The 23,260-nt window shown below is 48.0% G+C and overlaps 1 protein-coding gene across 2 annotated transcripts; it reads left to right on the forward strand.

The window, feature by feature from the left end:
- Positions 1–2,474: 2,474 nt before the first annotated feature.
- Positions 2,475–22,640, forward strand: LOC142586875 (cystatin-2-like). 2 transcript variants are annotated; one of them, XM_075697751.1, is made up of 4 exons: positions 2,477–2,665; positions 3,880–4,128; positions 19,393–19,488; positions 22,485–22,640. In XM_075697751.1, exons 2-4 carry the CDS (start codon positions 3,886–3,888, stop codon positions 22,629–22,631), a joined length of 486 nt encoding a protein of 161 aa, XP_075553866.1. In that variant the 5' UTR covers positions 2,477–2,665; positions 3,880–3,885; the 3' UTR covers positions 22,632–22,640. The 2 variants fall into 2 exon arrangements, with proteins under 2 accessions (XP_075553867.1, XP_075553866.1); XM_075697752.1 differs by lacking the exon at positions 19,393–19,488 and having other exon boundaries at positions 2,475–2,665.
- The last annotated feature ends 620 nt before the right edge of the window (positions 22,641–23,260 follow it).

The following is a 23,260-nucleotide window of genomic DNA, read 5'->3' on the forward strand; positions in this document are numbered from 1 at the left end:
AAATCGCGTCCATCTCGTCCGGATACGCTACTCGGCAAAGACAGAATTTCACTATATCTCACTTCTCCTCACGTAGCAACTCGTTCAGGTATTCATTCTTCCTGCGTGCAATAGCGGACGGACTGGAACCAGCTAAAAAATAACGTCATCTCTGCGCCTACATTAACTGCCTTCTTATTATGTTGACAGTGACGTCATATTGTTAGTATCATGCTTCCAGTGACAGTGTTTTACTTCTTTGGTGTAAACTTGTGTGTGCCCAAGCTGTATGTTTTGTATTGATTTATGTAATAGCTTATTAACCTGTGAGTTTTCTGTACATACCATTGTATATATTAAGCTTGTATCACCCTGCTAAAATCACCGCATGGTGATTGCAGTATTCATAAAATGAAAATAAAAAGCGATGAATACACTGATCCAATTGCACTCATTTTCTGCCATACTATTTCATAGGTTTATAGTCATTGGAATGCATAGCCTATGGAAAACAAACATGTTGGATCAAAATACCGAGTCTCTAATTTCGTCAGCAAATTCCTCTGTTCAAACGATCGTCGAAATCATACGTCTAAACAAACAAATCGAATTTGGTGCAGATTGGTATTCTGTATTGGTAAGGGGCTTATCCTTAGCCCCATATTAGTGCTGCTTGTGAAGATTTACCACGACCTGAGCAGCGCATTTCAATATTGAAGGATTCAATCCTTGAAGCATTCGACCTTCTATCTGAAGGGGCGAGAACTTGAGGGTGCAGCACATGGGTTAGGGGTTGTGCAGATGGGTCGTTGTGAACAAAAGAGAGGGAGACTATGACGAGGGGGAGACGGCAGGAAGGCGAGGGAATGTTGCGTGCTGGAGGAGTAACTCAACAGAATTCTAAGGGATTTCAAGGAGGCTAGAGTTTTGTTCGACGACCGTTACCATTGTTTCTGCCAAAATTTCACAATTACCTCCTAACTATGATTTTTTTCTGTATAAAATTTAAAGCCCAAGGAATGTAGAGGTTTTGAGCAGAGAATTTTGAAAAAGAAAGAGAATAACCGTGCTGAAGACACAAGAATATGGCTTGTTTGCTTAGATTTCATTAATTAGCAAAAAGAATAAGGGGATCCCAGGCGCTGTATTTTCTTATTAGTTATGAACCATACAAAAAAAGAGACAATTAACACTTGGTTGCTTATTTTGGTATCCGGTGTATCGCTGTGCTACTTGACTATCTGCCAGGTGCCTCTATTGAAATGAACAAGTACGACGGCGACTGCCACGACGATAATAACAATTTGTCGTGAATCGAAGTAGTGGGTGGCGAACGTTCGCCTTAAATTATTTGTCTGCATGTTGAATTCTGTCGACTACAATATGAGTGAACCTTGTTTGCTAAGCTTTGGCTATGTGCGCTCTACATTTCCCGAACCTGAGAGCTTTGGTTATGCAATATTCGCTTTTAATAATAGCACCACTATATGAAAAGGAGCAGCCATCGCCCTTATAGGGCGACCCAAACTCTCTTTTACTTTAATTTTCGTTAAAACAGACTACAATGACAAATGGAAAAACGAACACGAGAAAGAGAGCAGCAGTGGCAGCAGTAACAATATTACCGGAATAACCAATTTGTTATTATTCAACGAGGCACTCTGCCTCGAGAATTCGCAAATATATATATTTTTATCACTTTCACTTCTGATTAAGTTTCACTTTATCCATTGTCTGTTGCTAATAGCAGAGTTCACAAACCACGAGATGAGGTAAGATTAGTGCAGTAACATATTGTCCGCTACTGCTGTGCTAGCTCACCAAGCATCAAAATAAACTACAAGGGATCCACAATATTTTTGAGTGCACGAAGATCATCCGCAAAGATTGAAACTCACAGGTGTGCCTCTTATCGCCACATGCACCTCAAGTAAATAATCAGGGTCACGTACGTGCGTATGCTCTCGTTCAATGTATGTTTTTCTTTTTTTATATATATGAAAAGCCGAGGCAGTTTTTAGGCCGAAAAACTGTCAAGCCCTTGAATGCGACCAACAGCATGGAGACGAATCAAAACGCCTTTTCCTCCTTTCTGAAAACGCGCTATATATTCCTGAATAATATATTCATCTGTGGTATGCGAATTGCGCATGAGGTATAGAAAAAAGATAAAGAAATACGAGACCCCTTGCTCGGCATCGCTGCCAGTCCTGTGGGGCCCGGATCTTCCGCTGAATGCAGCCACGCGTGGGTTCCCCAAATAAAGCTGGCGAGAACACGCCTGAGCGTAATAGACACGCCCGCACGTTTTCAAGTGTCCATCACGAGGCGTGAAAGTTCAGCGCCTCCAAACAGCGAATGGGTTACTTCTCGCGTCATGACTTGGAAGTGTCTTCAGAAATTGAGCTTTCTTCCCAGAATTCAGACGTACGCCGACGAGCCTTGTCGAGCTGTCGACGTAAAATTGTCGCGCACACAGCCTAGTACTTCTCGCCCCATACACGTGAGACGTACAGCTGGGGTGGAACCAAAAAATACACTGCGCCAAATTGTGCACTCAGGGCGTCGTTGGCTGCTGCACGCGATCGCTGGTTGCGCGGGCTGAATATATACACCGACGTCGGAGAGATATCGGAAGAGTGTGCATCCCAGCCTTTTTGGTGCGTTCCGGTCCAGAGCGTTCTGGGTAAGCAACATTGGAAGGACTAACTAAGGCTTAAATTGTGTCCGCGCCTAGGGTATGCTCATACTTTCAAAGTGGTATAAATGTCGTCGTAGCGCCACGGCACTAATATCTTTGTAAATCGCTTGCAGGCGTTAATTTTGTTCTTCTGCTCTAGTTAATCCATAACACTCCGAATGCTTGCGATATCAGTTTTATCTGCTGCATGAATGTTTACGTTGGGGGGTTGTTTGTGTATTGCAAGATTACACTAAAATATACTGCTTGCGAGGCTCTTCTGCGCCATGCTAAGTATCCGTAAACCTAAGGAGACAAGGCAGTTAAAATTTGCATATAGAAGACACCAAGAAAAACAGGGGTAGGGTGGGAGATGGAAATTCAAGACAATGAGGAAAACGAGAACAAGGTGAAAGTAGGCTCCTGCTTTCACGAATAATAAAATTATAATTGCCCCGTCAACAGTCGGTTAGCAAACAAGTGGGCATGTGTATACTTGTGCCTTATGTATCACGTAAATACGCGCGCTCTTTATGCGAGCGCCGCGGGACTAGCACAAGAGTGCATAAAACATGAAGGTATTTTTTGGATGGTTTCAAAGACGAATATTACGCAAGTTGAGTTTAGCTTAGCAATCACCACACCATACGCAGGAGTACTTAACGCAAGACTAGCAATAATAATGCTATTCAGTTGTCCCTGCCGTATGCTTGCTTCTCGACCTGTAATTGGGAAAGTGTTTGTTCATTAACAGACTGAGTATAACAGACACACTATTCATATGATCAAAAATTAATTAGGCAGTTTTGTGCCTCAAAAACCACGATCTCATTATAAGACACTCCGTAGTGGAGGCGGGGGGGTGGGGGTGGAGGGGCGCTACGCATTCGTTTCGACCACCTGGGGTTCCTTAACGTGCACCCATTGCACGGTACACGAGGGCTCTTGCATTCCGCCCCACCAGAATGCGACCGTCGTAGTGTGCATCGAACTCTCGACCTCGAGCGCAACTGCGCAACGCCACGGGGCTACGGTGGCGGGCGCGCACAGCGTTCGCTGCTATTACGATTTCCCTGAAAAATTACAATTACTTCCTGCGGTCTTTGAAAAGTTCCTTTCGTCGCAGTTGAAACGGGTGCACGCGTGATACTACGAATTACGTACGATGTTATTCATTTTAATACTCGCCCTCTCGTTTCTTTCTTTTTTTTTTCTTGCAGGTAGGCATGGGGAAATACGAGCATGGCCGTGGTGCACCTCAGTTCCCCACATTTCTCCTGCTTTTACTGCTGACGTTCGAAGCGACGCGTTGCGTCGGGTTCGCGGATCGATCGCTACCGGGTGGATGGGTGGAGCAGGACCCAAGAGACCCAACCTTCCTTATCGCGGCACGTTTCGCTGAACGGAAGGCTGCGGCGAAAGGCGGTCATCGATACCGCGTGCTGCGGGTCACGTCCGCGTGGACCCAGGTGAGACCACTTCTCTATGCGGCGAGCTTCTCGGAGGGCTGAGGGTTTTTGCTGCTCTTATTGAAGCGAACGGCTCTTAAGTGGGACGCAGTGAAATTCATTTTTACGAGGTGACCTGTGACCGCGGAGAGTCAACGTTTTCGTGCTGTGCAAGACGGAAAAGGAGACACAGACAACGAAATTAAGCAGACTCAACTGCAGCAGACATGTGCCCACATTGAAGCAATAACTTCTCAAGCATTCGAAACACTCGGACTAATGAGAGGACGCTTACGTCAGGCTATCCCGAACAAAAAAAAAATTACTGCATAAATCTGTCTGGTTCGCTCTGAAAATACAATATGCGTCATTGATTTGGAACCCACATCAATATACCTGATTAATAAACTGGAGTCTGTTCAGAATAAAGCGGCCCGATTTATAACAAGAAATTACTTACGTCATTCCAGCATCACTAATACTAAAGCATCACTAAACCTGCCATCACTAGAGAAGACTGCTGGCGATATTATCTAATTTTCACTAGCTTTATCATAATCACTCGTCATTCGAGGCTTCTCACATAAAGCCTACCCACCGCATTTTCTGTCGCTTAGATCACCTTTTCAAAGTTGTAAACCAGCATCCACGTACAAACCGCTTAAAAAAACTCGCCACTGTTTGGGGCCATCCGTCGTTGGAATAATCTCCCACACGGCGTCGTGTCTATAATAAGTCATACCAGATTTGTACATATGCTGAATAGTTCGCTGAGGATCCCCCAATAGTTGTGTCTGAATCCTTATGTCTACAAGCTTGTAATATTTTTGTATACGCGGGTGTCATTTAGTGTCGGTTTCATTCATGTCGCTGTGAATGACTGTTCATCTGTTTTCTGTAACCCCCTTTGTTTACTGTAGCACCCCCTTCCCACCCAGACCTATCTAACGCCCAGAAAGGCCCTTTGGGGTATTTCACGGCGGCCGCATTTCGATGGGGGCGAAATGCGAAAACACCCGTGTGCTTAGATTTAGGTGCACGTTAAAGAACCCCAGGTGGTCAAAATTTCCGGAGTCCTCCACTACGGCGTGCCTCATAATCATAAAGTGGTTTTGGCACGTAAAACCCCAAATATTATTATTATTATTTGGGGTATTTGAAAAAAAAAACAACACCCGTCACGTGGGCGCGCTGGAATTGTCCGTGCGAAAGAAATTGCCTTGTGCGAGCAACCCGAACAAAGCAGGACTATACTCGGACGGAGTCTCGGCCCTTTAAATGTGCAAACTTAAATCTAGAGCAAGGATACCGGACCTTTGATGCAACGTTGCTTCTCAAGAGGCCCATGATGTCATGGATAGCTGTGAAATTCAACACACTTGCATCCGCGGCACAAAGCTTTTAATTCGGCTAGTAGTAATGCAGGATGACTATCCAAACTGCAGTTTCGTTCTTTTTTATTGGCTGCTTTTTACAAGGCTCCTTCGCGAAACGCACCATACCCGACACACGACAAAAAAAAAAAAAAAAAGAAAGGAAGAGAAAACAGAAGAAGCTGGATTAGTGACTTGGGCAAGAATGGTTCGCAGCACAATATCGACGCTTTCGTGCAGAGGTCGAAGTGCGGAAATCGATAGTAAGGCTTAGAGCTGACGTTCGAGCTCATCGGACGATGTTACAACAGGCGCGGACGAACCAGCATGCCAGGCCCCTCCTGCTGCGCTGAGCAACGACCAGGGCCACGACAGCTACCTCGGTGGTGCACACCAGAAGCGAGGGACCATCGGCAGCAACGTTACTTCGCACGAGCGCAATTTGTGCAGCAGCAGGAACACAGATGCCGCACTGGGTTCGCTCCGGAGCCGACTTAGCGCAACGCGAGGGGTTTCGACTTTTTCACTACTAAGCACGCCGCGGGTCTCTGAGGACTTCTAACCCTCCACGTGCCGTCGATACCGCGGTACCATAGCGGCGGTGATCGCGAACAGGCTTCCGGCGTCCATATAGCCTAATAATAATAATAATAATAATAATAATAATAATAATAATAATAATAATAATAATAATAATAATAATAATACAAAAGACTTGTTGCGAAATGGTAGATTGCTGTTCAAGATCGCATAATGCATGGTTAGCATCCAGATAGAATACTACAGATATTGTATTAGATATTAGGATAGAGTTAGATAACTATTTGTTCTGTTATAAAGAAGCAATGCGAGCGAAATCAAAAAAAAATATTCTTAGGTAAAAGCTGAGTGTAAATGTTGTACAGTGTTTCCGAAGTCACTCCTTTTTTCTATACGTCCTGCGAATGTTTACATCTTGAAAGTTAGGCGTAGAATCACAATTGTGCTGTTGCATTTGGCTTACCGGACTAGGTTGTCGTGCTTATGTGCGAACTCTCTTACGGTTACTTTTGCTGCGTACGACAAAAGCAGGATATTCATCAAAATTACGAATGAACGCTTCGCACAGTCGAAACAAAGCTGTTTTGAAATATTGCTTAAAACCAGTCTAATCGTGCGATACATACGCTAGGAATATTTTCTGAAGTAAAACGGATATTGGAAATAGGTCTGTACATACGATGACCTTGATTCAGAACCACGAAAAGCCAATTGAAAGAAAGCGACGAAGAGGCTAATGTGTGACGAGTAATGATAAAGTGACGGCTTGCTGAAGACACGGTCAAAAGCACGGTCACCGGGCTCTTATTCCACGTCGCGACGTCGAAGATTGTAGCGTCGGCTGTCCGTCATTTGCGGTTTATCGATGCGCAGGCGGGTGAGTTGTGGTTCTTCGACGCGCTGAAGGTAGGCGTCGGCGTCGAGGTTGTCTTTGTCGGTGACTCGTGGCAACATTGCATCGATAGTCACCCTCGGGTTCTTTCCGTTAACAAGACTGAAAGGCCTGATCCGCGTTGTTTCTTGCTCTTGTGTGTTGTAAGAGAATGTTATGTACAGAAGAACTGCGTCCCCAAGTCTTGCGTTCGACGTGGACGTAAATCGCTAACATGTCGGCGGGGTCTTGTTTAGGCGTTTCGTAATTCCGCGGTTGGTAGGCTATGGTCCTGCGGTGTCTTGTGTGGTTACATTGCAGGATGGCTTGAGTAAGCTCTTCTGTGAACGCCGTTTCTCGGTCGGTGATGAGGATTTCTGCGGCACCATGTCGTAGCACGATATTTTCGACAAAGAATTTCTCCACTTCAGCCCCGTACCTTCGGGCAGGGCTTTGGTATCGGCGTAGCGGGTGAGGTTGTCGGTGGCTATCACAGTCCGCTTATTCCCTGATGTTAATGTCGGATAGCGCCCCAATAAGTTCATCCAGATCAGCTGAAAAGGTCCGCGAGGAGGCTTTATTGACTGTATCAATCCCACTAGCCTTGTTTGTGTTGTCTTGAGTCGCTTGCAGTCTCGGCAAGTCTTGACGTAGTGAGCGACGCTGGCAGCGAGGCGCGGCCGGTAATACTCCTCCTGCATCCTAGAGAGCGTGCAGGAGAACCCAAGGTATCCAGCAGCCGGGTCGTCGTGCAGGGCGTGGAGGACTTCCGGCCGCAGTGCTGAGGGTTGTTGGCTTGGGGTGGTGAAAAGTGGTTTTTCACAAGGACGACATTTCGCAAAGTAGTCGAAGGCAATCCTCGCCTACATACCCTTTCAACAATGTCGATTTTGCCTTCCAATTACTCATCAAGGCTTCTTAGCTCCGCTGCAGTTCGGCGTAGTCGTCAGCGCTTATTGTTCCCTAGAAGGTGTTCTCCTCTTCACCATCTTCTCGTGGCTCGTCCAAGAGGGGCAATAGGCATCACAGTGGTTCCGTTCCGACTTGAATGTCACGATGATGTTAAAGTTTTGCAGTCTTAGGCTCCATTGTGCAACCCTTCAAACTTGCCAGCCAACACAATGTGTGGTGGTACCTCAAGACTTTGAAAGGCCTACCGTATAGGCAAGGCCGAAATTTCGCAGTAGCCCAAACGATTCCAAGGTATTCCTTTTCCGAAAATAGAATAATTGGCTTCGGCTTTCGACAGCGAGCGACTAGCGTAAGCTATAACTCTTTCAAGTCCGTCTGTCCTTTCGACTAACACGGCACCGAGGCCTACGCTACTTGAGTGGGCGTGAATTTCAATATCAGCTTCTTTGTCAAAGCGTGCAACTTCTGACGGTGACTACAGGCGTCGTTTCAGTTCTTGAAATGTTTGGACTTGTGGCGTTCCCACACTTCAACTCGGTGTTATATTTCGTTAGAGTAGTAAATTTCTCGTCGATGTGCGAAAAGTCCTTGACAAAGCGTCTTCGATTGACACACATACCAAGGGATCTGCGCACTACCTCCTTGTCGATGGGCTGCTGAAACTTTGCAATGGCAACTGTCTTCTGTGGGTCGAGAGTGACGCCAGACATGCTGATGACGTGGCCCAGGAACAGCAGCTCTTCGTACTCAAAGCGGCGCTTTTCCAGTTTCAGGGTAAGTCCAGATTGCTTGATTCCGTCTAGTACTGTTTCGATGCGCTTCAGGTGTTCGAATAAAGTGGCGGAAAAATTCATGACGTCATACAGTTATAGAAGGCAGATCGGCTACATTTAGTCAGCCAACACTATGTCTATGATGCGCTAGAACGTGCGAGGTGCTGAGCAAAGCGCGAACTGTAGAACCTTGAAGTCGACGAGACCTCTCGGCGTAATAAACACCGCCTTCTCTCGATCCCTCTCGTTAACTTCAATTTGCCAGTGACCAGTCTTGAGATCGATCGACGAAAAATTACTTTGGATATCAGAGTCGATACAAGGCGTCATATACCCATGGAAGAGGATATACGTCTTTCCTCGTGATTTTTTTTCAGGAGACGATAGTAGGCGCCGAAACGCAGAGTTCATTCCTTTTTCTTCACCAACACTACAGGTCATGCCCACTGGCTTTTAGACAGCTTGATGATTTCTTCGTGCAGCAGCTCGTCGAGTTGTTGCTTTACAGCTTCATGCTCTGGGGTCGAAACTTTGTAGAGGCTCTGATGTAAGGTCGATCACATTATTTGGTTATTATGCGATGTTTTAAGACTCGTGTTCGTTGCATTCTTGAATACGACGCAAAGGTGTGCGTGTATTGCAGATGGAGACCTTTGACTTGTTCTTGTTGAGGCCTACGAAGACTCGGCTTAATATCGAAGGATGGTTCCTGAACACAGCCGTCGTTGTACGTTTGGTAGAACACAGGAGCAGAAGCATATCGCTTACTGCTGCAACATGTCCATATAAACAATCTTCATGCCCTTGTCCAAGTCCTTAAATTCAAGTTGAAGTTTGCCATCAGTAACAACGCTCTTCATCTGCGCAATTGCACGATTCCCCTTTGGACGCCAATTTTTCGGTCGAACAAAAGGTGTTGTTAACTCTCGATGATCGCTTCTATGTCGGCCGTGTCTTCTGCGCTGACGGAAATCATCACGTGGCACGAGGCGGCATAGTGACTTGATCTACCAGCGCAGTCAAGGCACGGTGACTCGGAGAGCTCTCCGGCAGTATCACTTGGTCTTCGGTAGCGTTATTGATACCGACTTCAAATTGATGAATGCACTGTCGGTTCACGAAGTCTATGCCGACAAGACGCGTCTCGTGAGCATTGTTGCAGGATAATGAAGGTCGCAGGGTAGGTGCTGTCATTAAGGGTAATTCTTGCTGCGGAGATTCGAATCGGCGTTATTAGGTGTCCTCCAGCTGTCCGAATTTGAGGGCCTTCCCGTGCAATGTTAACTTTCATCAACTGGGTGGCGAATGACCCACATGAAACGGAGTAGTCGAGATAGTTTTTTCGGTGTCTTCACCAGCTGGGGGGGGGGGGGGCAAGGGATCTTCGGCATTGCGATGAACAGCAACCGCACCTTCATCAATTGTTGATTTTAGTTTTGCGGATGTATGCTGACAGACCAGCCATGGGCTGGACCAGTGCATGGTTGGCGCTGCGGCGACAGGCAGCGTCCTGATGACGGCGAACGGGAATACTGTTGAGGTTTCCGCTTGTTGCTTCCAGATGGTGGGCGATGTCAAGAGGGCGGTCGTCTAGCAGCTGGTAAGACAAAATGACAGCGAATCCTCGTGGATCCATCTAGCGGAATGTTCAACGACTGTAGACATGGCCTTCTTCACCCCAGTGATATCAAAGCAGGCGGTGGTCGGGGATGCGCCAATGCCCGTCTTCAGTGGGAAGGTATGCGGGGCAGCAGCTGGGCGCGCTGGCTACTGCGGTGGTGGCTGGCGACAGAATGGCGGCGTTACGGGGCCTTGGCGCGGGCGCGGCGGGGAAACCTGGCGGCGTGCGACGGCGGCATAGTTCAAGGTATCTGGCTGTGGCTGCAGTGGTTGCGAAATTCTAATTGATTGCTGGATTTCGTCATGGACAATGTCTGCAATTAAGAGCACTTGAGGCTGTGTCGAAGATGACGACAATGAAGCTGCGTTGAAGGCAGCAACTTCTTTGGCTCCTGTCGCAGGATCACTCTGATCGTTTCCAGCAGGCGTTCGGTGTCTAGTGCTCCAGCTTCAGCGTAGTTTCTATTCGGCGTACGGCAGTTGTATTTCCTGTTGCGTATCTCCAGAATTAATTTGACGCCGGTGGCCTGAGAAAGAAACTCTTCGACGGTCTTCAGCGGGTTCCACATCATCCCGGCGAACCCTTCTTGCTTAGCAACTACGAAGCGAACTTTGTTCTCTTCGGACCTGCTGAGGTCGGCGTGGCGAAAGAGCCGAGTCACTTCTTCCGTAAAAATTGCAGTGCTCTCATTCGATAGCTATGATCGGGCTTATAGCAGAACTTCAGCCATTTCCATGCGTACAACGTTGGTGAACGTCTTCAGGGAGTGGTTTTGAAACATGTCCCATTTCGCTAATGTAGAATCCCAATTCTAGAACCAGGTCGTCGTGGCGTCTTGCATGTAGAAATACACGTGGTGCACCTAGTCTTCAGAGTCACAGTAGTAGTAGTAGTAGTAAACGACTTTATTGGGGTCTTGTGGAGCTAAGCGGGGGCCTGCAGGTCCCTACTCAGCCGTTGGCTAGTCCCATGTCGGTACAGAGAGGCCATACCTCCCCGCTCGTTCACGGGCCCTCTGGATAGCCAGGAGCTGGACGTCTTGTTTCGGGTCTGTGATGGCCTTCGTCCAGTCTTCTCGGTTAAAATCCTGTAACACAGGGCACTGCCAGAGCATGTGATTTAATGAGCTAAATTCAGTGCCACAATCTGGGCAGGGTGGATCAATGTCTGGGTGGAGCATGTTCAGAAAGCCCCTAGAGGGGTAGGACCCCCGTCTGGAACATGCGGAGCGTGCTAGCTTGTGACCTGTTGAGCTTATGATGGGGGAAAGGAAAACTCTGCCTATTCCCTCTGTAATGAGACGTGAGGTCCTGAAAAGTAACCAGTGGATCACTGTGCACGAGCTCTCCCGAACTCACCCGAGACACCATCCCGTCGCGGCATACGAAAACCTCGCGCACGGTCGTGAGCTATCTCATTGGGGTTCAGGTGACCCGGTAATACGTCTGGTCCCATGTGAGCTGGGAACCAGGCTATGTGGTGAACAACGTCAGAGGGCTGTTTGCCGTTCAGAATCCTGGCTGCTTCTTTGGCTATCAATCCCGATGCGAATGCTCTAACGGCTGCTGGGGAGTCTGTGTACACCGAAGTGCGTTTTGAGTCAAGTAATGCGAGAGCTATAGCAGCCTGTTCCGCCACATCGACCGAGGAGGTCTTCAGCGAGGCTGCCGAGAGGAGTTATCTCCTGTCATTGAATATGGCTACGGAGAACTTGTTGGCACTGGCGTGTCGCGCCGCGTCAACAAAGGCCTCTGTTCCGGATATGCTCTTTAAGAAAGTTCTAGCCCTCGCCAACCTTCGACCTTTATTGCGTAGGGGGGTGGACATTTCTTGGAAAAGGGTCTACGATAAAGGAGTTCCTTGTTTGAATATCAAACTGCGTGGTATTTCCCTGATTGAAGCTAGGATGGAGGCCTGCCGCATCCAGCAGTCTTCTGCCTGCTTTGGAGTTTGATAATCTAATAATTTGTGCTGATCTTTTTGTTTCTATTAATTCCGAAGTTGTGTTGTGTACTCACAATGTCATGAGTTTCTTTGTGCTAGCCGTGATTGGCGCGCCCATCACCCTTTTGATACTTTTGCGCATAAGCGTGTCTAATTTTTCCATTTCCGTTTTCGTCCAATTGAGGGCCGCGACTATGTAAATGACATGGCTGATGAGGAAAGCATGGTGAGCCCTAAGGAGTATATCTTCGCCTATGCCGTCTTTCTTGTTGGACACTCTCATAATTAACTAATAATGTTCTTAGTTTTCGTGGTCATTTGGGGTATAGTCTTAGCGTTGCATCCCTTTGAGTTTATTGGAAGCCCTAGTACTTTCATAGAGTCTACTCTCGGGATGGTGTGCCCATCTCTGGTACGAACGGTAATGGGCACCTGATCGAGTGGAGTGAGTCCCCTAGCACCTCGTCTAGCCTGTTTGTACAGCAGGAGTTCTGACTTTCCAGGTGAGAGACCAGTCTCGTACCTTCCAAGAGAGACTTTGTAACATCCAGAGCCTCCTGTAGAGCTTGTTCGACCGTAGCCTCCGATCCTCCAGGACACCAGATTGTAATATTGCCAGCATATAACGCATGATCTACGTAAAGAATTGCTGCAGGGCTTTCCGACAACTTGCACATTGCTATATTAAGCAGAAGTGGTGGGATAACTGCCCCTTGGGGAGTACCCCTTCTTCCGAGTGTGAAATATTCCGAGACTGATTGCCTCAACTTTATGGCCGCTGTCCAGCTCTCGAGGAAGGATGCAACGAAGGAGAAGAATTTAACTCCCAAGTTCAAGGCCGATATCTCCTGAAGGATATAGTCATGTGCAATTGTATCGAATCCCTTGGATAGATCCAGTGCAAGGATCCCTTTTACATCTTTGCTTTGAGAGTCGATTATATGTGTTTTGAGCAGGAGCATGACATCCTGCTTTGAAAGCAAGGGCCTGAAACCAACCATATTACACGGGAATAGTTCGTTGCGCTCCATATGTCTCGATATCCTGTTATCCACTGCATGTTCCGCTACTTTGTTAATTCAAGAAGTAAGGAAGATAGGATGGAGGTTCTCCAAGCTGGTTGATTTACCTGGCTTGGGGATTAGGACCACTGTGGCCTTCTTCCAACTCTCCGGTGCAACGCTCTCCTCCCATATCTCATTTATCTCCTTCACTAAAGCTTGAATTGCTTTGTCGTCCAAATTTCTTAAGAGTCGGTTTGTAACTCCGTCGGGGCCTGGGGCGAACTTTCCGTTTAAATTGTGCAGCACTTCCATGATCTCAGCTTCCGAGAAGGGGACATCCAGCTCTGGGACAGGCGTGCCCTCATACAGAGGGGGGGGGAGGGGGAAAGAGAACCTGGACTTTAGCCAATTGTAAGGTATTTGTTGGCTGGTTTCCGAAATATTGAGGCTTCTGAGATGCCTTCCATTTTTCCTTATTAATTAATTGGTCTATGACTAGTCTCTGATTACATTTGGATTTTCCATCGTCTAAGAGATGTTTGAAGAGGGTCCATTTGCCTCCTTTGCGCATTTTTCCATCCGCTGCCGAGCAGGCGTCTCTCCATTGCTGTTTATTAAGTACGGAGCAATGCTCCTCAATGAATTTATTTAGCTCCGCGATCTTTTTCCGTAGGCTGCGATTGAGTCTTTGTGTCTTCCATCTGTCGAGGAGAGAGCGTTTGGCTTCCAGGAGGTGCGCTAACCTTGCGACCATCCCTGGGGCATCAAAATCTGTAACTGCTTCCCTGGTGGCCTTCTCTACATCCATCCAGATCTGTACAAGCAGTTCAGTGAACGTGTCGTATACTGCCTCATCTTCACCTCTTATTTTCCTAAAGAGGTCTCACTCTGTGTATGTATAGTTTAGGGAGGAGCTGCTATTATTTCCATCCTGAGTTCTATTATGTAGTGGTCGCTCCCCAAGTTCTCCTGTAAGTTGGACCACGTGGTCACCGCATTTCTAGTGAAGCTGAGATCAGGTGTCGTGTCTCTGGCGACCGAGTTTCTCAGCCTCGTGGGGAAACGTGAGTCCGAGACCAGCGTTAGGTGTCTGTACTCACTGCAACTAGGTTGGCCCCTTTCTTTGTTCGTGTTGTATAACCCCAAGCCGGGTGGGGAGCGTTGATATCTCCTGCGACTATTAAGGGCTGCGATTTCGCAGAGGTTGCCACCCTATTTAGTAGTGAGCGGAGATTATGCTTATAAGCGGAAGGAGAGCTGTACAAGTTGAGAATGAATATGTTACGTCGGATTTTTCCGTGGGGGATGATTTCAATTAACTGTGCCTCGACACCGGATTTCTTATCCGAGTTACAAATTTTGACTTCGTGCTCCTGAAAAGAGGTGTCTTTCCTGACGAATGTGGCGATACCTCTGCCATTTTCTCCTTTTTGACTAACTAAACGGTAGCCCGACAAATTTACCTTCTCACTAAGTGTTTCTTGCAAGAGCAGGACGTGCGGCATTATCGCTTGTGCTTTGATGAGCTGCAATAGAGCAGCCTTGCGCCTTAAGAAGCTGGCGCAATTCCACTGCCAGGCAATTAGGTTTCCGGTTTGTCCTGCCATTTTGATTTCTATTGAACTAGCAGAGCTTGCAGGGAACTCGTGTTATCGGGATCCTGCTGTACTTTCTTAGCTTTTGCAATTGTGCCAGTGGTGATGCTTTTGATTTTGCTAGAGTATCATTTTCATTTTAGACTCAAGGATGCCAACTCTACGTGTTAGGTGGGAGATGTTACCGTCCATGCTCGACAGTGCTAGATTGAATGGCTAAGGCCTCTCTCATCTGCGTGAGAGATTCCTCAATTACCTTCATTGACGCGAGTATGTTTGGCTCTGGCTTAGGGCCCTGAGCGGGGGACTCGTCAGTTTGCATGGGCTCTCTTTCCGTTGTCGCGGGGGGGGGGGGAAGCTTTGCGCTTATTCGACCCTTCTGCTTGAACTGGGATGGGTAAGGCTACTTCGCGGGGTTCACGCGAGTTACGGAAGAGCTCGAACTCAGACCTCAGCGTTCGTAGGGCCTCTTCTAGCTCTGCGTTTTCTTTCTTAAGCATTAAAATCTCAGATTGCTCACTGTTATGCTCCAGCGAGATGCCCTGTGTTACCTTTTCGTCGCTTGGGATGTTCATCCTGGCCTTGTCCGCCCAGGACATTGGTTCCTGGATTCGGACCCTGGAACCCGATCGTCCTCTCGAACGGGAGCGTCTGCTGCTACTGTCGCGCCCTCTGAAGCGAGAGCGCGATCTGCTGCCGGGGCGCCCTCTGGATCGGGAGTGGGAGCGTCCTCTCGATGCCGATATGTAGCGGCGGGGGAGTAGAAGGGTTTCTCTCCCGCCATTGCTTCTCCGCCGCTAGCTGTGTCGAAGCCACGTGGTCGTGCCGCCAGCTGCGCGTGCTGTGCGCGCCGCAGGCGAGCACAGCACTTTGGCGCACGATGTATGGCACCTGAAATCCCTGTTTGCACTTGCGGTCTGCCGTTTGTCGTGCCCCACCACAGATGGCGCACTTGGGGTCACATTGATGATCCTCTGATGGTGTGAGCATGCCACATCCGCGCCATTTTTTCTGGTCTTCGCCCTTCGGGCAAACGTCGGCCCTGTGGCCCCATTCTCCACACGCATAACAAACGTCTACTTGCCTGCGATACAAGGAACAAGGGTAGCGAACACCATCTTGTGCCCGTCGAACACGATCACTGTTGGTGCCTTCTTGATTCTTCGAACCCCCAGAGCGCCGGCGTTTCTCCGGTTGACGATCATCTCCGTCAGTTCTGCGTCACTGATGTATACGTTGATTCCGCGGATCACTCCTTTGCATGTGTCGTCCGACGCAGCCACGTAGGCCACCACTTCTATGACGACACTTGCCATACAAATCTGTTGAACCTTGGCGTAGGCGCGCGCGTTCGCCTCTAACGGCGTGGCAACCACCAGAATGTTCTGTAAGGGGTTCGTGCGGAACGTGTCGTCGAACACCTGCTCGGCTGTTAGGGAAGCCGCCTTGGCGAGCGCACGTTTGAAATTAATAAGGTCCGTCTTCTTAACATCCAGCCCTCCACGAGGCCTTATAATGGTCTTAACGTGATTCCTAGGAAGGTTCGCGATTCTGGAAGCTTCCACGACTCGTCCCAATACCTTCTGTGGTGCGGCGGTGCGGGCGCCGTCATTACCGCTTCCTTTCGCTGATGTGGGCGCAGTGGGCACGTTAGGATGACACCGCTCGGCAAGTTTCTTCTTCTTGCTCACGACTTCAATCCAGCCTGAGCACTCCGCTTCCTCCGGATTGATTTCCATGTCTTCTCCAACCGAGGTATTGGGGTTGGAGGCCATTTTCTAGTTCGACGACGCGTTGGGCCTAGGCTCGACGCCTGCCCGACCGCCCGTATAGTTTGGCTGGTTAGGCGTAGCTGCGCGCCAACGTGGCTTGCGGTGGAAAAGTCTCGGAAAAGTCCAAAAAATCTACCCACCGGCAAGATTTCGGTAGCCGCTTGTTCCTTGGAGCAAACTGCGTCGATTGATGCACAGTTCCTGTGGGTTGAGGCAAGAAACCTGGCCCAAAAGGTTTGCAGAAACGGGAGCCGACGCGCTCGCACATGTGCGTTCGGAATCGTCGTCTTCTTCCCTCCAGAATCACAGTTGCTGAAGGTTGAGACCCTTTCGTATTTCTAGGGTAAGGTCTGTGCACCGTAGAACCCATGAAACGATCCATCTATGCTCCGGAGAACACAGGTGTTTCCCTGGGTTGCTGCAGTGCGATGGGTGGAGGCGATGCTCGGTTCTTCATTGTTGTGGTTGACTTGGCCGCGATCTTCCTGGTCGTCTCATGTAGAAGTCTGCGCTTCTGGGACAGGTTCTGTAGCCTGCGGTTAGCTCGAATAGTTAAGGGCGAAGTTGGTGTGATCTTAAGGGTTTGCGCTTGACGGGGGCGTCCAAATTAAGAAGGCGAAAGCAGCTCTGCCAGATGTCCCCGTTGTAGTGACGGTGTACAACAAAAGTGGCACAACGCTATTCACGAAACTAACTGTTTGTTTGCCGGACCTGTGGCCAGAAAACCAAGTAACACTCAACACATTGAGACCGGTATGCAAAATCACCAATCGTCGAAATCTCATCTGCGGACAGAATGCATTAGCCATAAAGTTTCCCACAGTAGTTACTAGAGGGTACTTCGGCGCTGCGATTGTTCAGCCGCTACGGAAATAATGGGAAGTGCATGGATTTGTATGGTCTTCGCGGTTGTGGCTTCAGACGGTCTTACGCCTTCGTTTATACTCAGAGCAACAAACAGACAGACAGACAAACAGACAGACAGACGGACAGACGGACGGACAGACGGACAGACGGACAGACAGACAGACGGACAGACGGACGGACAGACAGACAGACGGACAGACGGACAGACGGACAGACGGACAGACGGACAGACGGACAGACGGACAGACGGACAGACGGACAGACGGACAGACGGACAGACGGACAGACGGACAGACGGACAGACGGACAGACGGACAGACGGACAGACAGACGGACAGACGGACAGACGGACAGACAGACGGACGGACAGACGGACAGACAGACGGACAGACGGACGGACGGACGGACGGACTGAAGTAGCACTCCTCAGTATTTGATCCTGAGGAGCTTCCGCGGGGGCCCCTATCGCGGACCCGCGGAAAGTGCTGGCCGCGTCTAAGTTGGGGCAGGAATACCGTGATGTTCCGCCCTTTCTTGGGCCTTGTGGATTGCCTATAGTTGTATGTGGAGCGATGGGCTCCGGAGTGTCTCTTCCTAGTTGGCTTCGCTGGATAGAGGGCCGTTAAGTAACGCGGGGCATTGCTAGAACATGTGCATTTCCTTAACGGCAGAAAACTCTGCAAACACACACAGCCACTACTAATCGCAGATGTACAGGCTGTTAAGGTAGCCAAATCGAAACGTACCAAGCGGCTCCATGTGCTGACTTGCCCACGAGATATTCATAAGGGCGTTTCTGGGGCTATTGTAGGTGTACGCGTCCGTGGTGTAATGGTTTCAATATCAGCTTCTGTGCTATAGAAGACCTGTGTTTGAATCCGGCCATCGGACAATCAATGTTTCTTTAATCATTTATTACAGAGTACTTTGCGGAAAATTATGAGTTTACAAAGTCACGAAGCCGTTTGAAACCAGTAGGACGAAGTTTAGGCAAATCCACGTACTTTCCAGAATTCCTATGCTGGCTGTACCACTCCTACTGCAGCTCCCGTAGACACTAGTGCCAGAGTTTCTTCTAGTAATTATTGTACGAGATTCCATGGCATTGGCTACCCATACATGGCTCGATGAATTTTCCAGCGTAATCACTAGTGCGCGCTGAAGTTATAGAATGTACACAAGTATTAGCGGCGTGCACAGAATCTGATTGCACAAGGCTCGGCGACAACAAAGGCAGCAGACATAATCATCGGTAACATTCGAGAAACTACTGATGAAGAAAAGCGCTGAGCGATAACCTTTGACATCTTGTATCCGAAGAACAACGGTCACTGAAAAAAAAGTCGCAGTTTCACCCGAGAGGCGAAGCATTGATTGCGATAGCAAATCAGTCGACAGTTATAGGAAGTCAGGATAGTAGTTTAATCGGCCGCATAAATTTGTAAACACAGGCATAGTAACTAAATTAACGAGCATGGTGTCACGCGCGCACGAGCAAACATGAACACATCTTACTTGATGACCGCGGAAACTCTCTGTCAAAACGCTGGAGCGAGGAAACGCTGCAGCAGCAGCGAGCGAATTGACCTTTGTGCTGCGCCTCTGGTCAACGCGAACTAAGCAGCAGAAGCACAGCGCGTGGTGGACTGTGTCGCCGTCGCAGATGGCTTTCACGACACAGCGGCTCGGGTGGGTGCGCGGCTGAGTAGAAGACGCCCGCCCCTCCTTCCCCCCCCCCCCCCTCTGCCCTGAGTCTCGCGCGACGGAAGGCGGCGCGCTTCCACCCCGCCTCGCTCCCTTGCGTGCGCGAGAATGAGCCGTGATCGCTAGCTCACCCTCGCACGCTGTCACTCGCTTTCACCCTTTAGCTTGTACTAAACCTCACGGCGACGCCGACGGCAGAAGTGCGCCTCGAGTGTCCATATAATTGCTCTCGCAATAAAAATAGATGCACATTCGTGGCACTATCACTAAATTTCAAGTCTAGACGCCATCATTTTCTTCTGGTCGCAGGTTGTGAATGGCATCAACTACAGAATGTTTTACACGAGGGGACTCAAGTGCGGACCAGGTCAAAGTTGGAAGATCTGCAACGGCAATCCGGTTGAGGTACAGTATAACCAACTAGGCGCCACGCCCAGGAGTGTAGGCCTTGCCAAAGGTATCAACAGTGATGGACATGTGTTTGCAGCTCTATTATGGTTGTCCACTGTCAACGACGGGTGATGTGTTAAGACAGAAGAGTTTTCACATGTCAACAATATGCACTGAACTAGAGGGCAGTTGGTGTATTTCGCATTGACGAGCAGGCTCTACAGAAGGCAACGCCGAAAAAAAATCCCATAAGGACAGTCCAGCCCGCTGGACTCTCTTCCGAGGTTGAAAGAAAAAAGCAGAAAAAAGAAAGAGTAAGTAATATGAGTACGCGCCTGGCCAGCAGGACCCACCACAATTTTTAGTGTTTGTAGCAGCACTGTTGGCTTTTCATCAAAGACAGCCTACAAAAACTGAACTACACTTGAGTCTGATATTTTGAAACTGTAGTTGCAATTTGAATGGCGGATGGTTGAAAGAGTGTAAGGCCACTTTTGTGCTTTCATGTATTCGAGCTTCCCTAAGAAATAGATGTGAAAATGAGCGTGGTTGACCTATTGAATACAAGAACAATTACTAGAAGGGGAGGAGTCCGACCGTTGACAACGCACGAAACGAACTAGAAAAGTACTGCTGCCTGTTTATCAAGAGCTTTATGGGTAGACTATGGGTAGAATTTCAGGTTCATTGCCCGGGTGTAGAGAAACATGGCTTAGAGGGCGGAATAAATGAGTGGTGTGGTTTCTTGTTTGAACCCATCTTTACACCTAAGTGACTGAGCGAGGCAAAGACTTTCGCCCCCTCGTCCCTTGCCTCTAACGAAAAGCTTTCTTTTTTGGGCGAGCTTGCAGTGGCAAGGACGGAGAACCTAACAACATTCACGATATGTGGTTTTGCTTTAATAGCGCAAATTATTTTTTCAGCAAGGTTGCAGGCACTTCGTCAAAGCAAGAAAACAATGGAATCGAGGTGGACAGTACATTATCATACTCATTTTAGATTTTAAAATATTCAACCACTTGTGTGCTACCCTATCATTATTCTGAAGGCGCTGTCAATATCTTAAACGCGATGCCAAGAAAAAAAGAAAGTCTTCGCTTGGCTAAATATTGCATTGAAGAAGTCTAAATGACAGCGAATTCAGTGTTCTGTTAAATACAAATGCCATGCGTTAAGTTCCATCAATGACTTTCACGTTCTATTGTGATCGGAACTCATCCAAATCAATATACAATGTCCCTGCATATGCACTGCATGCCTCTGGATGGGCGAACCTACTCGGGGAGACATCTTAGTTTCTCCCGCTTCAGCTTTGGAAGTAGCACATTAATGCTTCCTTAATATAACCTGGATTATTATTCGCAAGATATGGGCTCTTATTGTACTTCTACTGTTCGTTGCATCAAATGTAAGCATAAACAATTCAGCATCGCTAACAAGCGCTTTCTCGAATTGTCGCATTAGGCGACAGATGCAGGACGACATGACTTTCACAAAGTGCATCACCGTTTCCAAATCTCATCATGGCTGGCTTTCGCGTCGAGTTGTAGTAGAGAACCATATCACTGCTGGTATAGATATCACGCTACTCATTTCTACTTGCTGAAAATTTAGGTACTTTTTTGTGTGCGGGTGCTGAGAAGGGCATGAGAGCTTGTCCTTCCCAACTATCGCTTAGCCTAACCTGAAGAAATTCATAACACCTTTAACAGCCCATCTGAGTTAATCGACGGTTCTCATGTGCCGCATTAGAAATTCACTGCTTTATTCAAGAAATCACAATTAGCAAACGTGTTCTTTTGGGCGATCCTTTTCAGAGGTAAGCTCACTTTCGCGAAATTTCGCGTGACTCGTCACCGAAAAGCATCCTCGACAAGTGTTTTTGGCGCTGTGCAAGCTCCCTGTTGGTGGCAAGAGCGCTGTCAGCCATACACTCTGAAGGGATTGGTGCCGGGACGAGTCAAGCCTCGCGAAAGCGGAACAATCTCCGAAAGCGACCGCCCGAATTTCACAATCTCCGAGCTTGTTCGATATCAAGTGCTTTTTAAGAGGCCGCAAAAAACCATTTCATTTGGGGACACTGCCAGGTAACTACGAGGTCCACAGCCCTTCCGGCCGGCCTCGGATTTAAAGAGGGCCTTTCGTTGGTCTTGCCATCCGCGAAGCGTTGGCGTCGAGCCCCCGAGTCACGGCGGAATTCGCCGCCCTCTCGGCCATCAAAATTGCTCGCCATCGAAGCGGGCGTCACGCCGAATGTGCTACGTTGCCATGACGTCACGAATGAACGGAGTCGAAGCGCGAAAGTCTGAAGGGTGCTGCAGCACTGTAACCGCAACACCAGTCACAAGCAGAGCGAAAATGGCGTAGATTCCAAAAAAAAAGAAACAAGTTTTGACCTTGATCGACTTGCTTACAGATTGGATGGGGACGTTCAGGTTGCCAACATAACGACAAAAACCGCGAGATTTATTATTTGCTTGGAAATGATCAGTTTTGCCGTTATTCGAATGTAACGCGAGGGTCGAGTTCAAGCAACGAAAATCATGAAAAAAAAAGAAACTCGCGTTACAATCGAGTAAATACGGTAAGCCTTTATTTTTGCAACATTGCTTTGTCGTGTGTGAAGCAATGCAGTTGTTGTCTGCCTTTCTTATTTGCTTGGATTTTGCTTTGCGGTGACTTATTAATTGGTATCGCCTTGTTTACGGGCCTATCGTAGTACAACAGTTTTCGCGCAACATCTACTAACCTTCTATGGTGCGTGCTTTAATGCTTACATTTTTTTCATTTCACAGTTTTTGTAGCCCCCCTTTTTTGATGTTGCTTGCTATTTCATTGTGCGTATAATGCTATTTTATCCAGCTGTAGGGCCCCCTTCCCCTCTTCCACATTTCCATCTTGGAGGCCTGTAATGAATTCATAAACACATTAATAATAATTGAAACAGTCAATGAATTCTGAGTATGCGGACACTGTGTCCACTACGAGACATCTCTGTCGCTCCTTTTCAGCCTACGGAAAATTGCATGGCCATCGTCTACGCACCGTTCCACAGCTCTCGAAGGCAACTTGTTGCGCATTCGTGTTACCAGTGGGACGGGGTCGGCAGCGTCCCTGTGGATGCGCAAACCTTGGCGCCACCCGATTACGGAAAGTAGATCCGAATAAAAAAAAACCTTTACTGAAGAAAACGAGCCTCTGCCCATTGCTTGAAACAGTGATAACACCTTTGTTAGTAGCGCTTGATGCTCAGTAGTACAAAATTTATTTCTCTCCCACCTCGGACGATTTTACCGTCGGCTCACTTCTACTAATAAAGTTTATTCCTCCTCCTCCTCGGTGGTTTAGGGCGGTGGGGCGCTCCTCAGTGAGCAGACGTAATTGAGCTGCAAGTTTCAGAGTTAGGAAGGAAATAAAGAAAAAAATGGTAATTCAGAGTCAGAATTATAACAAGATCGTCGAATACACATTCAGCGGAATAACCATGATTTAATAAGCTGTCGAGAATAAGCATGACGATCAACTACGTCAATAAAAATACACGATTGTTATGCTACACACGCGATATACACGTTCTCGGCCTCGTCATAGTGCTCGGATTAGGGATGCATACTTTCAAGATAACCGTATTCCCTCCAAAGCTTCAAAGCTGTAAATATACTTATGATAGTTTAGAAAACAACGCTTTATCTCTTAGTAAGCCCTCATGGCAAAAAGGCTTTCACTGGAGTAGCACTTTTCGTGTATGTGTAACACAAGGAAGGACGAACAAAGTCTCAGTGAAGAT

Source organism: Dermacentor variabilis, chromosome 7, assembly GCF_050947875.1.
Source record: "Dermacentor variabilis isolate Ectoservices chromosome 7, ASM5094787v1, whole genome shotgun sequence".
NCBI classification, from domain to species: domain Eukaryota; kingdom Metazoa; phylum Arthropoda; class Arachnida; order Ixodida; family Ixodidae; genus Dermacentor; species Dermacentor variabilis.